We start from the raw sequence: 16,503 nt of genomic DNA on the forward strand, positions 1-16,503 counted from the left end.
TTCAAAGTGTGAAAACCAAAAGACAACATGGGAATCAATACAGTAGATGCTGCTGTGGTCACCATTTGCACAGTATCTGTAGTCGTTCACCATCAGATTAAATGCAGACAGCAAAAGAAAAAAAAAGAAAAGTGGACCGGCCACAGATTTCTAAATGTTTGGACTTTGAACATAACAAAGGGGGAGGTGATGGTCTAGTGCAAGGGTGGCCAAGTTCAGTTCTCGAGAGCTACCATACTGACACTCTTAGTTGTCTCCCTGCTCCAACACACCTGAATCCAATGAAAGACTCGTTAGCAGACTTTTAATGAGCCTTTCATTGGATTCAGGTGTGTTGGAGCAGGGAGACAACTAAGAGTGTCAGGAAGGTAGCTCTCAAGGACCGAACTTGGCCACCCCTGGTCTAGTGGTTAAGTGTTGGGCTTCAGACCAGAGGATCCTCGGTTCAAAACCCAACCAGACCAGAAAATCACTAAGGGACCTTGGGTAGGGTTCTTAATCCCCTAGTTGCTCCCAGTGTGTACTGAGTGCCTTGTATGGCAGCACGCTGACACTGGTGTGTGAGTGTGTGTTTGAGTGAATGCGAGGCATAATTGGAAAGTGCTTTGAGCTTCTGATGCAGATGGAAAAGCACTGTATAAATGCAGTTCATTTACAAGTGAATGGTGGGTAAGCTGGCAAAGCTTCAAGTGACTGAGAACCTCATCATAAAGTGCATCCAGACATCTACTGTGCCAAGTGAACTGAGCTGAGCTACGTGACATGATAACTCTGGAGATTTTGGACATGTCCCAAATACCACAACAAAAACAGAATATCCTAATATACAACCCCTGGCAAAAATTATGGAATCACCGGCCTCGGAGGATGTTCACTCAGTTGTTTAATTTTGCAGAAAAAAAGCAGATCACAGACATGACACAAAACTAAAGTCATTTCAAATGGCAACTTTCTGGCTTTAAGAAACTCTATAAGAAATCAGGAAAAAAAAACTGTGGCAGTCAGTAACGGTTACTTTTTTAGACCAAGCAGAGGGGAAAAAAAAAATATGGAATCACTCAATTCTGAGGAAAAAATTATGGAATCATGAAAAACAAAAGAATGCTCCAACACATCACTAGTATTTTGTTGCACCACCTCTGGCTTTTATAACAGCTTGCAGTCTCTGAGGCATGGACTTAATGAGTAACAAACAGTACTATTCATCAATCTGGCTCCAACTTTCTATGATTGCTGTTGCCAGATCAGCTTTGCAGGTTGGAGCCTTGTCATGGACCATTTTCTTCAACTTCCACCAAAGATTTTCAATTGGATTAAGATCCGGACTATTTGCAGGCCATGACATTGACCCTATGTTCTGTTCAGGCAGTCATCTTTATAAATCTCATTGGAACGGCACCAAACAAAAGTTCCAGCATCATCACCTTGCCCAATGCAGATTCGAGATTCATCACTGAATATGACTTTCATCCAGTCATCCACAGTCCACGATTGCTTTTCCTTAGCTCATTGTAACCTTGTTTTTTTCTGTTTAGGTGTTAATGATGGCTTTCGTTTAGCTTTTCTGTATGTAAATCCCATTTCCTTTAGGCGGTTTCTTACAGTTCGGTCACAGACGTTGACTCCAGTTTCCTCCCATTCATTCCTCATTTGTTTTGTTGTGCATTTTCAATTTTTGAGACATATTGCTTTAAGTTTTCTGTCTTGACGATTTGATGTCTTCCTTGGTCTACCAATATGTTTGCCTTTAACAACCTTCCCATGTTGTTTGTATTTGGTCCAGAGTTTAGACACAGCTGATGTGCACAACCAACATCTTTTGCAACATTGCGTGATGATTTACCCTCTTTTAAGAGTTTGATAATCCTCTCCTTTGTTTCAATTGACATCTCTCGTGTTGGAGCCATGATTCATGTCAGTCCACTTGGTGCAACAGCTCTCCAAGGTGTGATCACTCCTTTTTAGATGCAGACTAACGAGCAGATCTGATTTGATGCAGGTGTTAGTTTTGGGGATGAAAATTTACTGGGTGATTCCATAATTTTTTTCCTCAGAATTGAGTGAGTCCATATTTTTTTCCCTCTGCTTGGTCTAAAAAAGTAACTGTTACTGACTGCCACAATTTTTTTCTTTCTTGATTTCTTATAGTGTTTCTTAAAGCCAGAAAGTTGCCATTTAAAATGACTTTAGTTTTGTGTCATGTCTGTGATCTGCTTTTTTTCTACAAAATTAAACAACTGAATGAACATCCTCCGAGGCCGGTGATTCCATAATTTTTGCCAGGGGTTGTAGTATCAAGGAGAATTGTATTCTGCAGTACCAACACATTCCCAAGCATTACAATACCAACAAGACTTTCTTTTGAATTGGATTAATTTGACAGCAGGTCAGAAAGCATGGCAGTCTTTAAAGAAGGTTTGAAGCAACAAGACTGGTGTACTGAAGCTTTTGGTGGAACTGAGCTGTTAAACAACAGAAAAAAGATCCGAATGAAGAGGACACAGTCAGTTTTTGATTACGAGTGAACTTAATAAATCATGCTCTCAAACTAAAAGACCAAGTTCTTGAATAAAGAGTAATAAAGAGAATAAATACAGATTTCATCAAAGCAAATACAATGAGAAACAAATCAAATATTAGACAGAAAAAAGGAAATCCAACATGCTGTGTAATGCTGTTTGTTTTGTGTTGTTCCCATTCACAATGCAGATGATGCGTCAAACATTCTGTGCCTATGATGCATCACAACCATCAAATTTACTGCTGTAAAGTCTGCATTGAAGAGTCCATTTAAAGTACAGCGGTTACCATGTAAACCATTGAGTGCGAAGATGGACGCTGGATGATTTTTCCATCATGTCTGTAGCCATGCACGTGGGTTGAGATGTTAACCATCAAGACGTGAGGTGTGCTGTTCAGACCCTCACAGCTGCACACACTTGCGGTGTTGCTCATCTGCTCAGCTCGGTCAAATGGCACATATCTCACTATTAGCCCCAGGATCATGCCTGTAAAAGTGTACACACAAACACACAGCATGATAACAACTCATGTTTAATTAATTATATATTGCACTGTGCAGTATGTTGTTGGCTAAAGGCGAGCTCAAATCACACAGTGTGAGGCAGGTTCCACCCTTAAAATAGTGCCAGTTTATTCCCTGACGTGTCTTTAGATGACGACTTGACATTGCAAAAACCTGACAATGCGATCTTATTTTATCTGTAATATGTATTGCAATGTGAAAAAAAATACAGGAATTTACAGCATATAACTTGAGCAGCTCTATTTGAAAACAATGTCTCATTCTACGATTTTGTAGGGCAAATGCATCTGCACAGAAAATAAACACATACACACACGCACACAAAAAACACTGAAAGACTCTGCAAGGAATTCTCAACATTTTTGTTTAAATTTCTTTCTTTTTTATAATCAAACATATAACTGATGTTTTTTTTTTTTTTTGCAGCCATTTCAGTGTTTAGAACATGTTGCACAGAATTCATAGCAACTCAGATTTTGGTTATTAAAGTTATGTGATATAGCTGTATTAATTTGTGCACTTATGTAACATTCTGTAAACAAAGTACTCATTAGTACTTGTTTTTCTTAGTGTTTCCGACAGTCTTTACGTCACTCGGAGCAAACGTCGTAGCGCGCGCTGTTGAATGGAATGTAGATAAACTGCCGCTAACGTAAAGAACAGAGCCGCAGATTAATTGCAAAGTTTACATAAGTGTGATGTCGTATCACAATGACTCATTTTTAAAGTGATAACCGTGTTAATTTCGATGCAGTCATATGGTAAAACATTTAAAGAAACTGTATGTAGCACTGAACAGGGTGGTGCGTATGATGTTCGTGCACATCCGTGAGCTGGTAGAAAGTCCTAAAGCTCCTGAAAATATTGTAGTTTTTCCAAGCATCTGCTCACAGGATCACTGATCTGAGTGAATGCTGAGTATCACTTTGGTATGAATGGTCAGTAATTTCATAATCTGATGTAGCAACGTTCGTTTTACTCTGTCAGTTCGCTATTGTGCTGTTTCTGCATTTGCTCGGACTGATGTCACTCGCTGAGAAATGTCGAATAAAACATCTTCCGAAAAAGCTCCTGCGGGTTCACCAAGCGAGAGGTTTAATTAGCAATAAAGTATGTCAGCGACCGCTAATCGTGACCACACAGACTGATAATCATGAATAATTTAATGATATTGTTGAATGGCATGTTAAATAACATGCCGCATGTCTAAGTTTTTAAGCTAACATAGAAGTTGTACATGACATGTTTACTTTAATTTGTCAAGCTTGACATTGCTTGGCCAACAACGCGACTACTGAGCATGTGTATATCTTGACAACGATGCTCAAATGATATATCATGCGGCTCTTGTGGAAGCAAGCAACAATAATGTAGAAAACCTGCACAAACATGGAAAGAAAAAAAAAAAAAAAAAACAAGCGCAGAAAGACTTAGCAGGTCATGTTGAGTACAGGGTGGGTGTGGGGGGGGGGAATCATTCAACTGTTAAAATACCCATCAGAAAACTGTTTCTAAAAAAAAAAAAAAAATTTACTCATGTACACCTACTTTACACACAGAAACAATAAAGTAAATTCTTCCAAACACATAGGCACCCATACGATCAATGTACCTGTATTACATGCTGCCACAGCGATGAAGCATTTGGGAAACCTTTACACTGGAAGCCTGCAAATGCAGCCTTGATGAATAAGGGGTCTTTGTCATTTGGCATTTTCCTATGTCACCCGCCAAAAAAACATACATAATTAATAGCACTAATAATGAAGCTATCCCCTTTCACTATGATAGCTCATGTTCTCCTGTACATCTGTATGTCTGTCTGTCCGGGTGATGGCGTAAACGCTGAGGGTGTAAATCACATGCTCACAAGTTTCATCATGATACAATATTATCTGGTCAACAATACAATATTTGCTGATATCACAAAGTCTGTCAAGATTTGATTAAATTCAGTGGCTTGCAATCGATATAAAGTGGTATCATATGGCCGTTATCTGACTCGTGCTCAACCTCTAGCACTTGGACATTTGAATTTAATACTGAAAAGCCCATTTGGTGTACATTTTGCATTATATCTCTATCAAAAGTGCCTCAATCACTCTCATTTTTCTGTTATGGATTTACCTACACCACCAAAATAGGATGGAGGTTCCAATTTTACCTGTTTGTCTGTCTTCCAATTATCAGTCGTAAACCAAGGGCCAAAAAGCAATGACAAATTGTAGATAACAGAGATCTGTGAAAATTATCTGAAAAAGAATTCAGAAACCGAAAGAAAAGGAAAACCTGATAACACCACAAACTTTGATCCAAGTGCATGAACTAAATACATACTCCTGACATTTGATGACATCTAATTTTGCTTATGAAAAAAACACTTCTAACAGGGCCTTGAAAAATTTTTGAAAGATAAAATTTTGTGGAATTGGAAACTAGTGTTGGCGGAGGTTTGTGCTTCTTCATCCTGTTTGAATTTTGTTCCCTTGTATTATGTTGTAACACACTTTGTAGCCATTGTTTGGAAAGTCTAATAAAAATATTTTTTTAACACAACTTCGCTGACTGTGACAGTTTAATTCTTGCACTGGTCGGTCCACACTGATATATTTTGTTTCTGATTTGTGTGAGAGCTCAGGAAGTGTTTTTGAACGATGGCTTCCGGACCCTTAGAAAAAAAACTACTTACCAAAAAGCATCGCACCTCCACTTTCATGCACTAGTTTATATTTAAACCGCTTTAACTTCCACACGCTGAGAATAGTTACAAGTGCTAACCCAACTACAAAGAGGATTAACAGCGTACCGTCGTGTCTGCGCGACATTTGTCAACTTTGTCAAGAAAGAATAAAACTAATTTGATGATTCGCGACATCCGCACCAGACCGCGCTGCCTTCAGGGGCTGCTGGAGAAAACGGACATCTGGGTGTCGAGCCTAGCAGCTTGGCGCAAACTCAGGGCGATTGGTCTGATTAAAAATAAAGTTGTTTTGGTGCAGAAGAGCAATCAAATAAATTGTGTGCAAAGGCTGATATTTTACACGTGCTTAAAATGCAAATGCAGTGACGCATACGTAGAAGGGGAGGCTTAAAATCTCTGTCGTGGCGAAAGAAAATAGATCACGTTATACTTACGCGACCAAAACAATTTTCATATCACAGAAAATGCATTTAAATACACGCATGTATTTCACTGTATTTATGTATGAATGTATAAATAAATAATAACACAAACTAATCAATGTATAAATAGATTTATTTGCAGCGTTTATTTATTTATTTAGTGTTCGGTAGACCAAACATAAATCAAGACTTACAAAGGATAAATTATGAATACAAATATAGAAGTATAAATAAACGGATATAAGTAAAAATGCAAGTATAAAAACATAACTAATTGTAAATGTATGAATACACGTATAAAGCATAAATTAATATCCATTCATTCCGCTTACACCAACTAAGGGTGACCGGGGGGCTGGAACCTGGAGCCTAACCCAGCAGTCACAGGGCGTGAGGTGGAGCTTTATCTATTAATTTAGATTTAATTCATATTTGGTCCTCCATAAACTCCTGTATTTCCAAATGCACTTGAACATGGTACACAATGGGGCGCAACCCCTCGTATGTCCACTAGATGGCAGTAAAAGCACAGTAATGAAGACTGCGCGGGCTTTTGTCACATCAGGCTGTGACCTGATTATTATTTTTCATATATCCTCAAATCGTACTTTTCACTTCTGTGTTTTTTCACCAGCTCTAAATACTGCTACAGAATAACGTTTAGAATAGAAACACTTTTAAGTTGTTCCTTTCTCCATTTTTTCCCTGAGAAATCAGAACATTTTACATTCCCCTGAGTTTCTGAAACAGTAGAGGGTCAAATATATGTTAAAAACACGAACATATTGATGCGGATGTGTTAAATGGTGGTGCTATAAAACAGATTTATGCAGGACTATATCACTGGACCTGTAATCAGGATCCAAGGTGTTTGCTCTCAGACCTGACCTGAGTAAGCTGTGTGACGTTGGGGGCAAAATATTAGTTTACAGCTATCACAATGCAACATGAACACCCAGATGGGAAATACCCAAATCATGTTTAGGTTTGACAAAAATAACTGAAAGTGCAACTCAAAGGGCTGCATGGTGGCTTAGTGGTTAGCACTGTTGCCTCACAGCAAGAAGGGCAATGGATTGATTCCCACCTGTGGCCTTTCTGGAGTTTGCGTGTTCTCCCCTTGTTTGTGTGGGTTCCCTTAGGGTGCTCTGGCTTCCTCCCACATCCAAAGACATACAGATAAGGTGGATTGGAAACTTTATATTGTTGGCAGGTGTATATGTGTTTATTTTTCTATATGTGTGACCTGCAACAGACTAGCGTCCTGTCCAGGATGTACCCCACCCAGTGGTGGTGCCAAGGGGGAGCTTGGGGGGGCTTAAGCTCCCCCAATAATGAGCCAAGCCCCCCTCAGCCCCCAATAATTCTGCCAATAATGTGAATCACTGAATCACAAAAGTGTCATTTGTATGAATCTGTGTCAATCATGAAAGGCACAGGGGAGGGAGAGTATGAGTCCTCATTCCACTTAGTGTGTATTTTTAGCAAGGTAACAACAAAATGAAGTAAATAATTAAACTACAATTTGATTAAAAAAGAAAATTATTTTTCAAAAGTGTTAAATTACAAAACAAAAACGTATATTCTTTATATCGGATCTCAAAGGTTTCATCAACTTTTGCTTGAGCCATCTGAGAAACAATATTTGTAACATTTGTTATTTTTGATATGCATGATCCAATTAGATCTGTAATCATGTCATTCTCTCAATCCCACAACATGATATTTGCACAATAATCCATTCAAAATTATACAATCTTTATTTATTTATACAATTTTTATAGTTTCGATTTTGGTTCGGATCCTTCCTTTGGAGATATGCAAAGCTTCAGCTTCAGGTCAAAAAGCAGTGGCGGGTGTCATTGATGAACTTGAAGTGTTTTTTTTAAATAATTAATCGCATAATAATGTAATAATAAAAAATGCAGCAAATACACAGGTTTTTGATGACATCTTAAGTTGATTTGGCAGTCTAAAATGAAAATACATTCCTTTTACAGTTAAAAATAAAATTAAATGAAAAACAAGGCCTTTATTTTTTTTAAATTGTCTGCTTTAACTGAGAGAATGTTAAAAAAAATAATTTATCATTTCTCAAATTAGTTGTCGATTATTTTTCTGTCAATCAACCAACTGATTAATTGACAAAAACAGTTCTATTTGCTCTAATTAATGCAGTGAAAATGTTTTGGGCATCACATTTTAATTTTAATTTAACCTTTACTTAACCAGGTTAGTCCCATTGAGATTGAGATCTCTTTTACAATGGAGACCTGGACAGTTATAAAGTTTCCAATTCACCTAACCTGCATGTCTTTAGATGTCTTTACATCACAAATCAAATGTTACTTTTTTGTTCCATTTAACAAAACAAATCAGTTATCAAGTTACAAAACCTCATTGTCGAAAAAATATTTCTTACTCAACAGCAACAACAATAATGCTGCTGATGATGATAATGGTAATATTACTACTACTACTACTACTAATAATAATAATACTCTGGTTAAATGCAACCATATTTTCTTTAAAATTACAGACCACCAAAAATATATCCATGTTTAAAGCCAAAATTACTGTGTTTATTGATTAATATTAAACATTTAACAGCTTTTTTAAACATTGAGGCACATTAAATATGCCTCTTTTCTCCGCTTTGAGCCTCTTTCTTTTCTTTATGGTGCCTTGATATTAATTTTGGATTATTTTACTGGCTGTTTTTGTACTGGAAAAAAGAAAAAAATAGTAATTTTGGCAAAGTTGGCACCAAGACAATATTAGAATAATCGCTTAGCAACCACAGCCGTAAAAGGACAGCGGGTGTCGTAAAGGCTGAAGAGGCTGGTGTTGAAAAGAGTCGGAACAGAGCTCATTGTGGTGTCGGAGCGGAGTGAGCTGCTGCCACACACAGGGAGACAAAAAGGGGGCTTTTCCGAGACCACAAAGGGACTGAGGGTAAGCGAACAGATATGGACATGAAGGCACCACACAGACCTGGCTGTGCACTGTGAAGAGGACCGTGCCAGCCAGTCGGAAAGCCCCGGAATATGAAGAGTTAAGAGCGACATACCAACTGTTTATTTCTGCAGCTAGCAGGCTAGCTGGCTACGTTCCTCGGAGCTAGAAACGCGAAGCCCCCATGAGTTCGCTTGATGGACATCTTCGTGGAGCTTTGAAAAAGCTGCTGTCCATTTGGATATCGCTGCTTGGAATTCGGACCGTCCGTCGCCCTTTTTGTAAGTAGGCACAACTTTGAAGAACGCTGTCAGCGGAGTTGACATTACACTACTACAGGCAGTGGGGGGTGGGTAAAGGTTTATTCCCTAGTCGTTTGTTGTTGTTGTCCGTGAACTCACCACGCTGTGACGGGAATTTTCACTCTACATTAATTTTTCTTATAGCCTCAAAACAACCGATTCCAGCAGTTTTCGCTTTTTAAAAGTGTGACGTTAGACTTGAAGAAAGAAACGATCGCGTAAAGTGATATTTCACTTAAAAGTACAATGTTTTTCCAGACGCGGCTTCACTTATCAGATGTTCACATCTGCACAACACAGTGAGTAAAAATGTTTCCTCACGGGACACTGGTGTAACATTTCACTAAACCGCCGAGTAAATGCATTTGTAGAAAAAAGAAATGCAAGATAAAAATAAATAAATAAGAATCATTGTCAGTTAACAGCGAATCACGGGGACAACTTTAAAAGACTGATTTGTCTGTCAAAAACCTACAATCGTCTATTTCTAATGATTAAAACTAGAAAATATGCCAATTTTGTTATTTTAAAAAGCCGCGTAAAGCAGCCGAAGTTTTGCCAAATAACTTGAGAAACATCTCAATCAATCAAAATAGCTGTTGGTGGTTTTCTGTTGATTCACAAATCCATTGTCTAATTATTTCAGCCCCACAACGACATTCGTGACTTTAAAAAATAGATTTAACAATGCCTACTTTTGTATTCATACTTTTTTGTGTTGGAGATCAAGTAATACACCTGTTTATACAATATATGGCTGTGTGTGATCAGCCCCTTTTCAGAGTTGAAACTTGATAAATGAAAATAATTATCAGTTGTCTTTATGAGTGATTAATCAGTTGGAGTAGTAGTGTGCAGCTTTTGAAATATTAGGATTTATCTTAATCAGTTGTAATTCAGATGTCTTTTGAGTTCTGAAATGTTGGACAAACATCTGATGTCAGCCTTGGCTTATTTATTTTTTCTTTTTCTTTCTTTAAACGGTTCTTCCGACAGACTAAACTATTATTCATAAGACCAAATGATGGCTAACACTGCAAAAATAATCCTTCATTGTAGTCTTAGTAGCTACAACCCCTGGCAAAAATTATGGAATCACCGGCCTCGGAGGATGTTCATTCAGTTGTTTAATTTTGTAGAAAAAAAGCAGATCACAGACATGACACAAAAGTAAAGTCATTTCAAATGGCAACTTTCTGGCTTTAAGAAATCAAGAAAAAAAATATTATGGCAGTCAGTAACGGTTACTTTTTTAGACCAAGCAGAGGAAAAAAAATATGGAAACACTCAATTCTGAGGAAAAAATTATGGAATCACCCTGTAAATTTTCATCCTCAAAACTAACACCTGCATCAAATCAGATCTGCTCGTTGACATTGACCCTGTGCCATGACATTGACCCTACGTGTCTTTTTGCAAGGAATGTTTTGGCAGTTTTTGCTCTATGGCAAGATGCATTATCATCTTGAAAAATGATTTCATCATCCCCAAACATCCTTTCAGTTGTCCAAAATACCAATGTAAACTTGTGCATTTATTGATGATGTAATGACAGCCATCTCCCCAGTGCCTTTACCTGACATGCAGCCCCATATCATCAATGACTGCGGAAATTTACATGTTCTCTTCAGGCAGTCATCTTTATAAATCTCATTGGAACAGCACCAAACAAAAGTTCCAGCATCATCACCTTGCCCAATGCAGATTCGAGATTCATCACTGAATATGACTTTCATCCAGTCATCCACAGTCCACGATTGCTTTTCCTTAGCCCATTGTAACCTTGTTTTTTTTCTGTTTAGGTGTTAATGATGGCTTTCGTTTAGCTTTTCTGTATGTAAATCCCATTTCCATTAGGCGGTTTCTTACAGTTCGGTCACAGACGTTGAATCCAGTTTCCTCCCATTCGTTCCTCATTTGTTTTGTTGTGCATTTTCGATTTTTGAGACATATTGCTTTAAGTTTTCTGTCTTGACGATTTGATGTCTTCCTTGGTCTACCAGTATGTTTGCCTTTAACAACCTTCCCATGTTGTTTGTATTTGGTCCAGAGTTTAGACACAGCTGATTGTGAACAACCAACATCTTTTGCAACATTGCATGATGATTTACTCTCTTTTAAGAGTTTGATAATCCTCTCCTTTGTTTCAATTGACATATCTCGTGTTGGAGCCATGATTCATGTCAGTCCACTTGGTGCAACAGCTCTCCAAGGTGTGTTCACTCCTTTTTAGATGCAGACTAATGAGCAGATCTGATATGATGCAGGTGTTAGTTTTGGGGATGAAACTTTACAGGGTGATTCCATAATTTTTTCCTCAGAATTGAGTGATTCCATATTTTTTTCCTCTGCTTGGTCTAAAAAAGTAACCGTTACTGACTGCCACAATCGTTTTTCTTGATTTCTTATAGTGTTTCTTAAAGCCAGAAAGTTGCCATTTGAAATGACTTTAGTTTTGTGTCATGTCTGTGATGTGCTTTTTTTCTACAAAATTAAACAACTGAATGAACATCCTCCGAGGCCGGTGATTCCATAATTTTTGCCAGGGGTTGTAGATACAATTTGACAAAAATACACCTTGTATAGATCTTTGTAGTTGGGTGCCTGTCTGTATTAAATGAAAGCACCATCGCTGGATTTTACGAAGGCTCTTCTTTGCTTCATTTGCTTCATCATTTCAAGTCTGCTCAAGAAATTATTTCTTTAGGAAAACCTGCTCTTGCATTGGTGCGCTCTACCTTGGCACTGTAATTTCCATCTACTCAGAGTGCTAAATCCCAACAGGTTTCCATTTGGCCACTGTTGGATATTTTTTAGTTTTTTGCTGTGTATTTGTCTTTCTTCTTCCTGTATATGAGCATACAGGAAATTGTGCTTTTTACCCATTAGACAGAAAGACATGGCATTGAAAATGAAAGGGTAATAACTAAATTGACTTGACCATGAAATTTCTGTGGGATAATGATTGAATGCTCTTTGCAAACTTCTGCCCTTAATTTATTTCTGTTTTTTTTTTTTTTTTCTTCCCCTCCCCCAAAGGGAAAATAAATTATCACATCAGTCTTAATGCTTGGTGCATACAAAGCTCACAAGTCCCAGGGAATTTGCTTTTAGAGGCTAATGAATAGAATGGGCTATTTAAAATTAATTTTTCCATAAGAGGAGACTAATTGTGGAGACTTTTTCTGCAAGGCTAGTCGACAGGGGAACGATGAAAATAGATTGTTATACTTAAGATGTTCTGCTGGTGGCTGTTTTAAATGTTTCTCAGCATCAGAGGGATTTTTATAATAGTCGTGTTAAAGCTGTCGAGAGTTGTATGTTGTTGTTTGTGACCAACCTAACAAAATCACGTTGAATAAAACATCATGCCAGATGGTGTTAGGAAAGACCTTAAGTGAATCAATTTTTTCAGTTAATTGATTTTATTTTCCCTCCTCTCTGAGCACATTTTCCATTGGTGTTAAATGAAGCAAGTTTTGACAGATTGTTTTAATCAGTGTTGTGTAACTGCAGTTGCATGAGGCATTTGTTTTGTAGTTTGCCGAATTTGGATGTGGGACTTTTCAATTTTTTTTTCTCATTGAAAGCAGATGTTTAAATTAAACACTTTTGCAGTTTAAAATGACAAAACATGGCTTTCCAGATCAGGTGTGACCTTTCAAACAAATGTGGTAGTTTGGCTCAAAGCAGATGTCAGGGACTTTTTCATTAAAACTGTCAGCGCTTGTTTTGAGCCAGCGATGAATGGACATTCGTGTCTGAAGGTGCTAATTGGTACTTGTATTCTGAGGACTCAGTTTTTCAGTTATTATGTGAATGTTGCTGTCATTTGTAGCTGTGCATCACTTTCTGTGTGTTTGCTGTACTGAAGCAGTGTGGCTGTGGCTGAACCATTTTTATGAGCAAGCGTTATTGACTCCCCTGGTCAATAACCTTGGCAACAGTTCTTCCTCTCTGTGTCTTGAGCTGCACAGTGCAATGGAAGAGGTTTAGCTCTGGCTTTTCCCTGAGCTTTCAGTGGGCTCGGTGGTAATGCTGCCACTGAGCAAAAGTAAATGCATTTTATATATGTGTGTGTGTGTGTGTGTTTATTCAGTCACATATGACTCTGCAATCAATTCAACCCCCCCCAACCTTTCATGCCACAACAGCAGGATCACAAAGTTCCTCAGCTTATTCTTTGGATCTTAATGTTTAGACCTGTGATCTACAAAGAGAGACAGGCTTGAATAGCTTATTTTCTGCCTTTTTCACTGTAAATCACTTTTACACAACTTTCTCTTCCCAGTACATGCATGGCTTGGCGTTTAGTCTATGGTGCCTTATGCTAACCTCTAGACATGGGGCCAAGACCTTTAAAGCCGTAGGGCCTTTCAAACTTGACAAAACTGAGAAAATTTAGTTTCTACCAAAATACAAGCATTATAATGTAGGTTTATTTTTTTGTAATTTGTTGCAAAATTACAGCTCATTTCAATGAAGAGGACAGATTTATCTGGGGGAAATTCCACAGTGATTATTGTCTTTTCCTTCATCACTGTCATGCAGACTAACTGCAGGAGTGAGGTTTTGAGATTATCTGTGACCCATCTTACGTTAACATCCGTAAGATTTCTTGTAAATCACTTCCAAATCTATGAAATGTTGGTCATAGCATTTGATCCTTTGAATTTCTCCCCCTCAGGGGTTGAAATTCTAAATTGTTTCCAGACCCCATTAATTTTGAATTGTTTTATTTGTTTATTTTTAGGGCTGCAGCTATCAATTATTTTAGTAATCGAGTATTCTATCTATTATTCTGGCGATTAATCAAGTAATCAGATAAAAAGTACTTTTGCGTTGTAAAACATTAACTGTCCAGGGCTCTCCCTAAGTAATGGCACAGTGTCACTGTGTTATTTATTTTTTTCACATCTTTACAAGTTTTGGATCTTTCCTGGTGTCAGGAGCTTGGCCAAAGTCGGGCCAAAGTCTTGACATTTTGCTAAAATGGTGATGGGTTGTGGCTTTCTGTTTTTTGTTTTCCCCAACTTGTAAAATTTTAACCATTTCTATTTATTTAATTATTAAAGTTCTGGACTAGGTCCGTGCATGAATTTCTTTTTAACACTCTCTCTGGGATTCAGCCAATGCATTTCATTTTCAGCTGGAGGCTGAACATGCAATCCTCGCAGTCACTGTTTTAGTATTATTATTATTATTATTGTTTTATTTGAGTTCCCGTGTTTGTGAAGCATTGTGTGTTGCCCAAAAAAAGTGAACATTAAAAAGCGAAACACTCATTGCGAGTCTAACCAAACACAGAAGAAAGAGTGGACTTCTTCCAGAGACTGTGGCCGGGATGGAGCTGTGTGAGGGCAGTGCTGAGCCGCTCACACCGGACAGAGAGAAGCAGCAGCTGGCCACTGCACGTAGAGTGGCCACTAGGGATGTCCCGATCGTCTTTTTTTTTTTTTTTTTTTTGACCCCGATCCGATTCCGAGTCATCTGATTTTGAGTATCTGCCGATACCGAGTCCCGATCTGATACTTTAAAATACTGAATGAACAATGAACAAATGCTAAATATATAATAATTTCATTTTAATCACCTTATTTTATTATTTATCACTTAAACAGTGCACTTCTCCTTGAGGTAGCTTGAACAATCAAGTAATAATCTACCAGACTTAAAAAATGTACAAATTTCCTTGTTATTTATTGGTCTAAAAATAAATGTCAAAGGTTCCTTATGTTAAACAAGAAATTATCTAATCTGAAATAACAGGTGATTTTGATTTATAGATGAAAGGTTTTTAAAGAACCATTTATTGATTTAGCTATTTTAATTACAAGTGTTCTAAACTTTTTTTAAACAGTAATGAGAAAATTTGAGCTAACAAACAACAACAACAAAAAACATTTCCAAGAATTTTTCTTCAGACACGTGGTTTCTGCACTGATCTGTGGTTCAAATCCCCGCCTGACTGGAAATTCACTAAGGGCCCTTGGGCAAGGTCTTTAATCCCCTATTGTTCCCGGTGTGTAGTGAGCGCCTTGTATGGCAGCACCCTGACATCGGGGTGAATGTGAGGCATAATTGTAAAGCGCTTTGAGCGTCTGATGCAGATGGAAAAGCGCTATATAAATGCAGTCCATTTACCATTTGTACAGATCAGTGGTTTCTGCCACTAGTCTTAAGTGGTAAATGGACTGCATTTATATAGCGCTTTTCCATCTGCATCAGACGCTCAAAGCACTTTACAATTATGCCTCACATTCAAATCAAATCAATTTTATTTATATAGCGCCAAATCACAACAAACAGTTGCCCCAAGGCGCTTTATATTGTAAGGCAAGGCCATACAATAATTACGGAAAAACCCCAACGGTCAAAACGACCCCCTGTGAGCAAGCACTTGGCAACACTGGGAAGGAAAAGTTCCCTTTTAACAGGAAGAAACCTCCAGCAGAACCAGGCTCAGGGAGGAGCAGTCTTCTGCTGGGACTGGTTGGGGCTGAGGGAGAGAACCAGGAAAAAGACATGCTGTGGAGGGGAGCAGAGATCAATCACTAATGATTAAATGCAGAGTGGTGCATACAGAGCAAAAAGAGAAAGAAACACTCAGTGCATCATGGGAACCCCCCAGCAGTTTAAGTCTATAGCAGCATAACTAAGGGATGGTTCAGGGTCACCCGATCCAGCCCTAACTATAAGCTTTAGCAAAAAGGAAAGTTTTAAGCCTAATCTTAAAAGTAGAGAGGGTGTCTGTCTCCCTGATCTGAATTGGGAGCTGGCTCCACAGGAGAGGAACCTGAAAGCTGAAGGCTCTGCCTCCCATTCTACTCTTACAAACCGTAGGAACTACAAGTAAGCCTGCAGTCCGAGAGCGAAGCGCTCTATTGGGGTGATATGGTACTATGAGGTCCCTAAGATAAGATGGGACCTGATTATTCAAAACCTTATAAGTAAGAAGAAGAATTTTAAATTCTATTCTAGAATTAACGGGAAGCCAATGAAGAGAGGCCAATATGGGTGAGATATGCTCTCTCCTTCTAGTCCCTGTTAGTACTCTAGCTGCAGCATTTTGAATTA

The 16,503-nt window shown here is 38.2% G+C and overlaps 2 protein-coding genes across 2 annotated transcripts in view; one reads left to right on the plus strand and one right to left on the minus strand.

The window, feature by feature from the left end:
• LOC117508771 (sodium/hydrogen exchanger 9-like) overlaps positions 1-5,908 on the minus strand; it is a 308,738-nt gene extending 302,830 nt beyond the window's left edge. Inside the window, exons 1-2 of the mRNA XM_034168606.1 lie at positions 5,736-5,908; positions 2,809-3,008 (exon numbers count right to left, since the gene is read on the minus strand). Of these exons, the coding sequence (XP_034024497.1) occupies positions 2,809-3,008; positions 5,736-5,871 (336 nt within the window). The 5' untranslated portion in view covers positions 5,872-5,908. The remainder of the gene's footprint in view (positions 1-2,808; positions 3,009-5,735) is intronic.
• Positions 5,909-8,976: 3,068 nt separating this feature from the next.
• Positions 8,977-16,503, plus strand: part of dipk2ab (divergent protein kinase domain 2Ab) — a 116,369-nt gene continuing 108,842 nt past the window's right edge. Inside the window, exon 1 of the mRNA XM_034168615.1 lies at positions 8,977-9,405. The gene's annotated coding sequence lies outside the window, so the exon portion shown is untranslated. The remainder of the gene's footprint in view (positions 9,406-16,503) is intronic.

The sequence above is a fragment of the Thalassophryne amazonica genome, chromosome 1, assembly GCF_902500255.1.
Source record: "Thalassophryne amazonica chromosome 1, fThaAma1.1, whole genome shotgun sequence".
Taxonomy (NCBI): Eukaryota; Metazoa; Chordata; class Actinopteri; order Batrachoidiformes; family Batrachoididae; genus Thalassophryne; species Thalassophryne amazonica.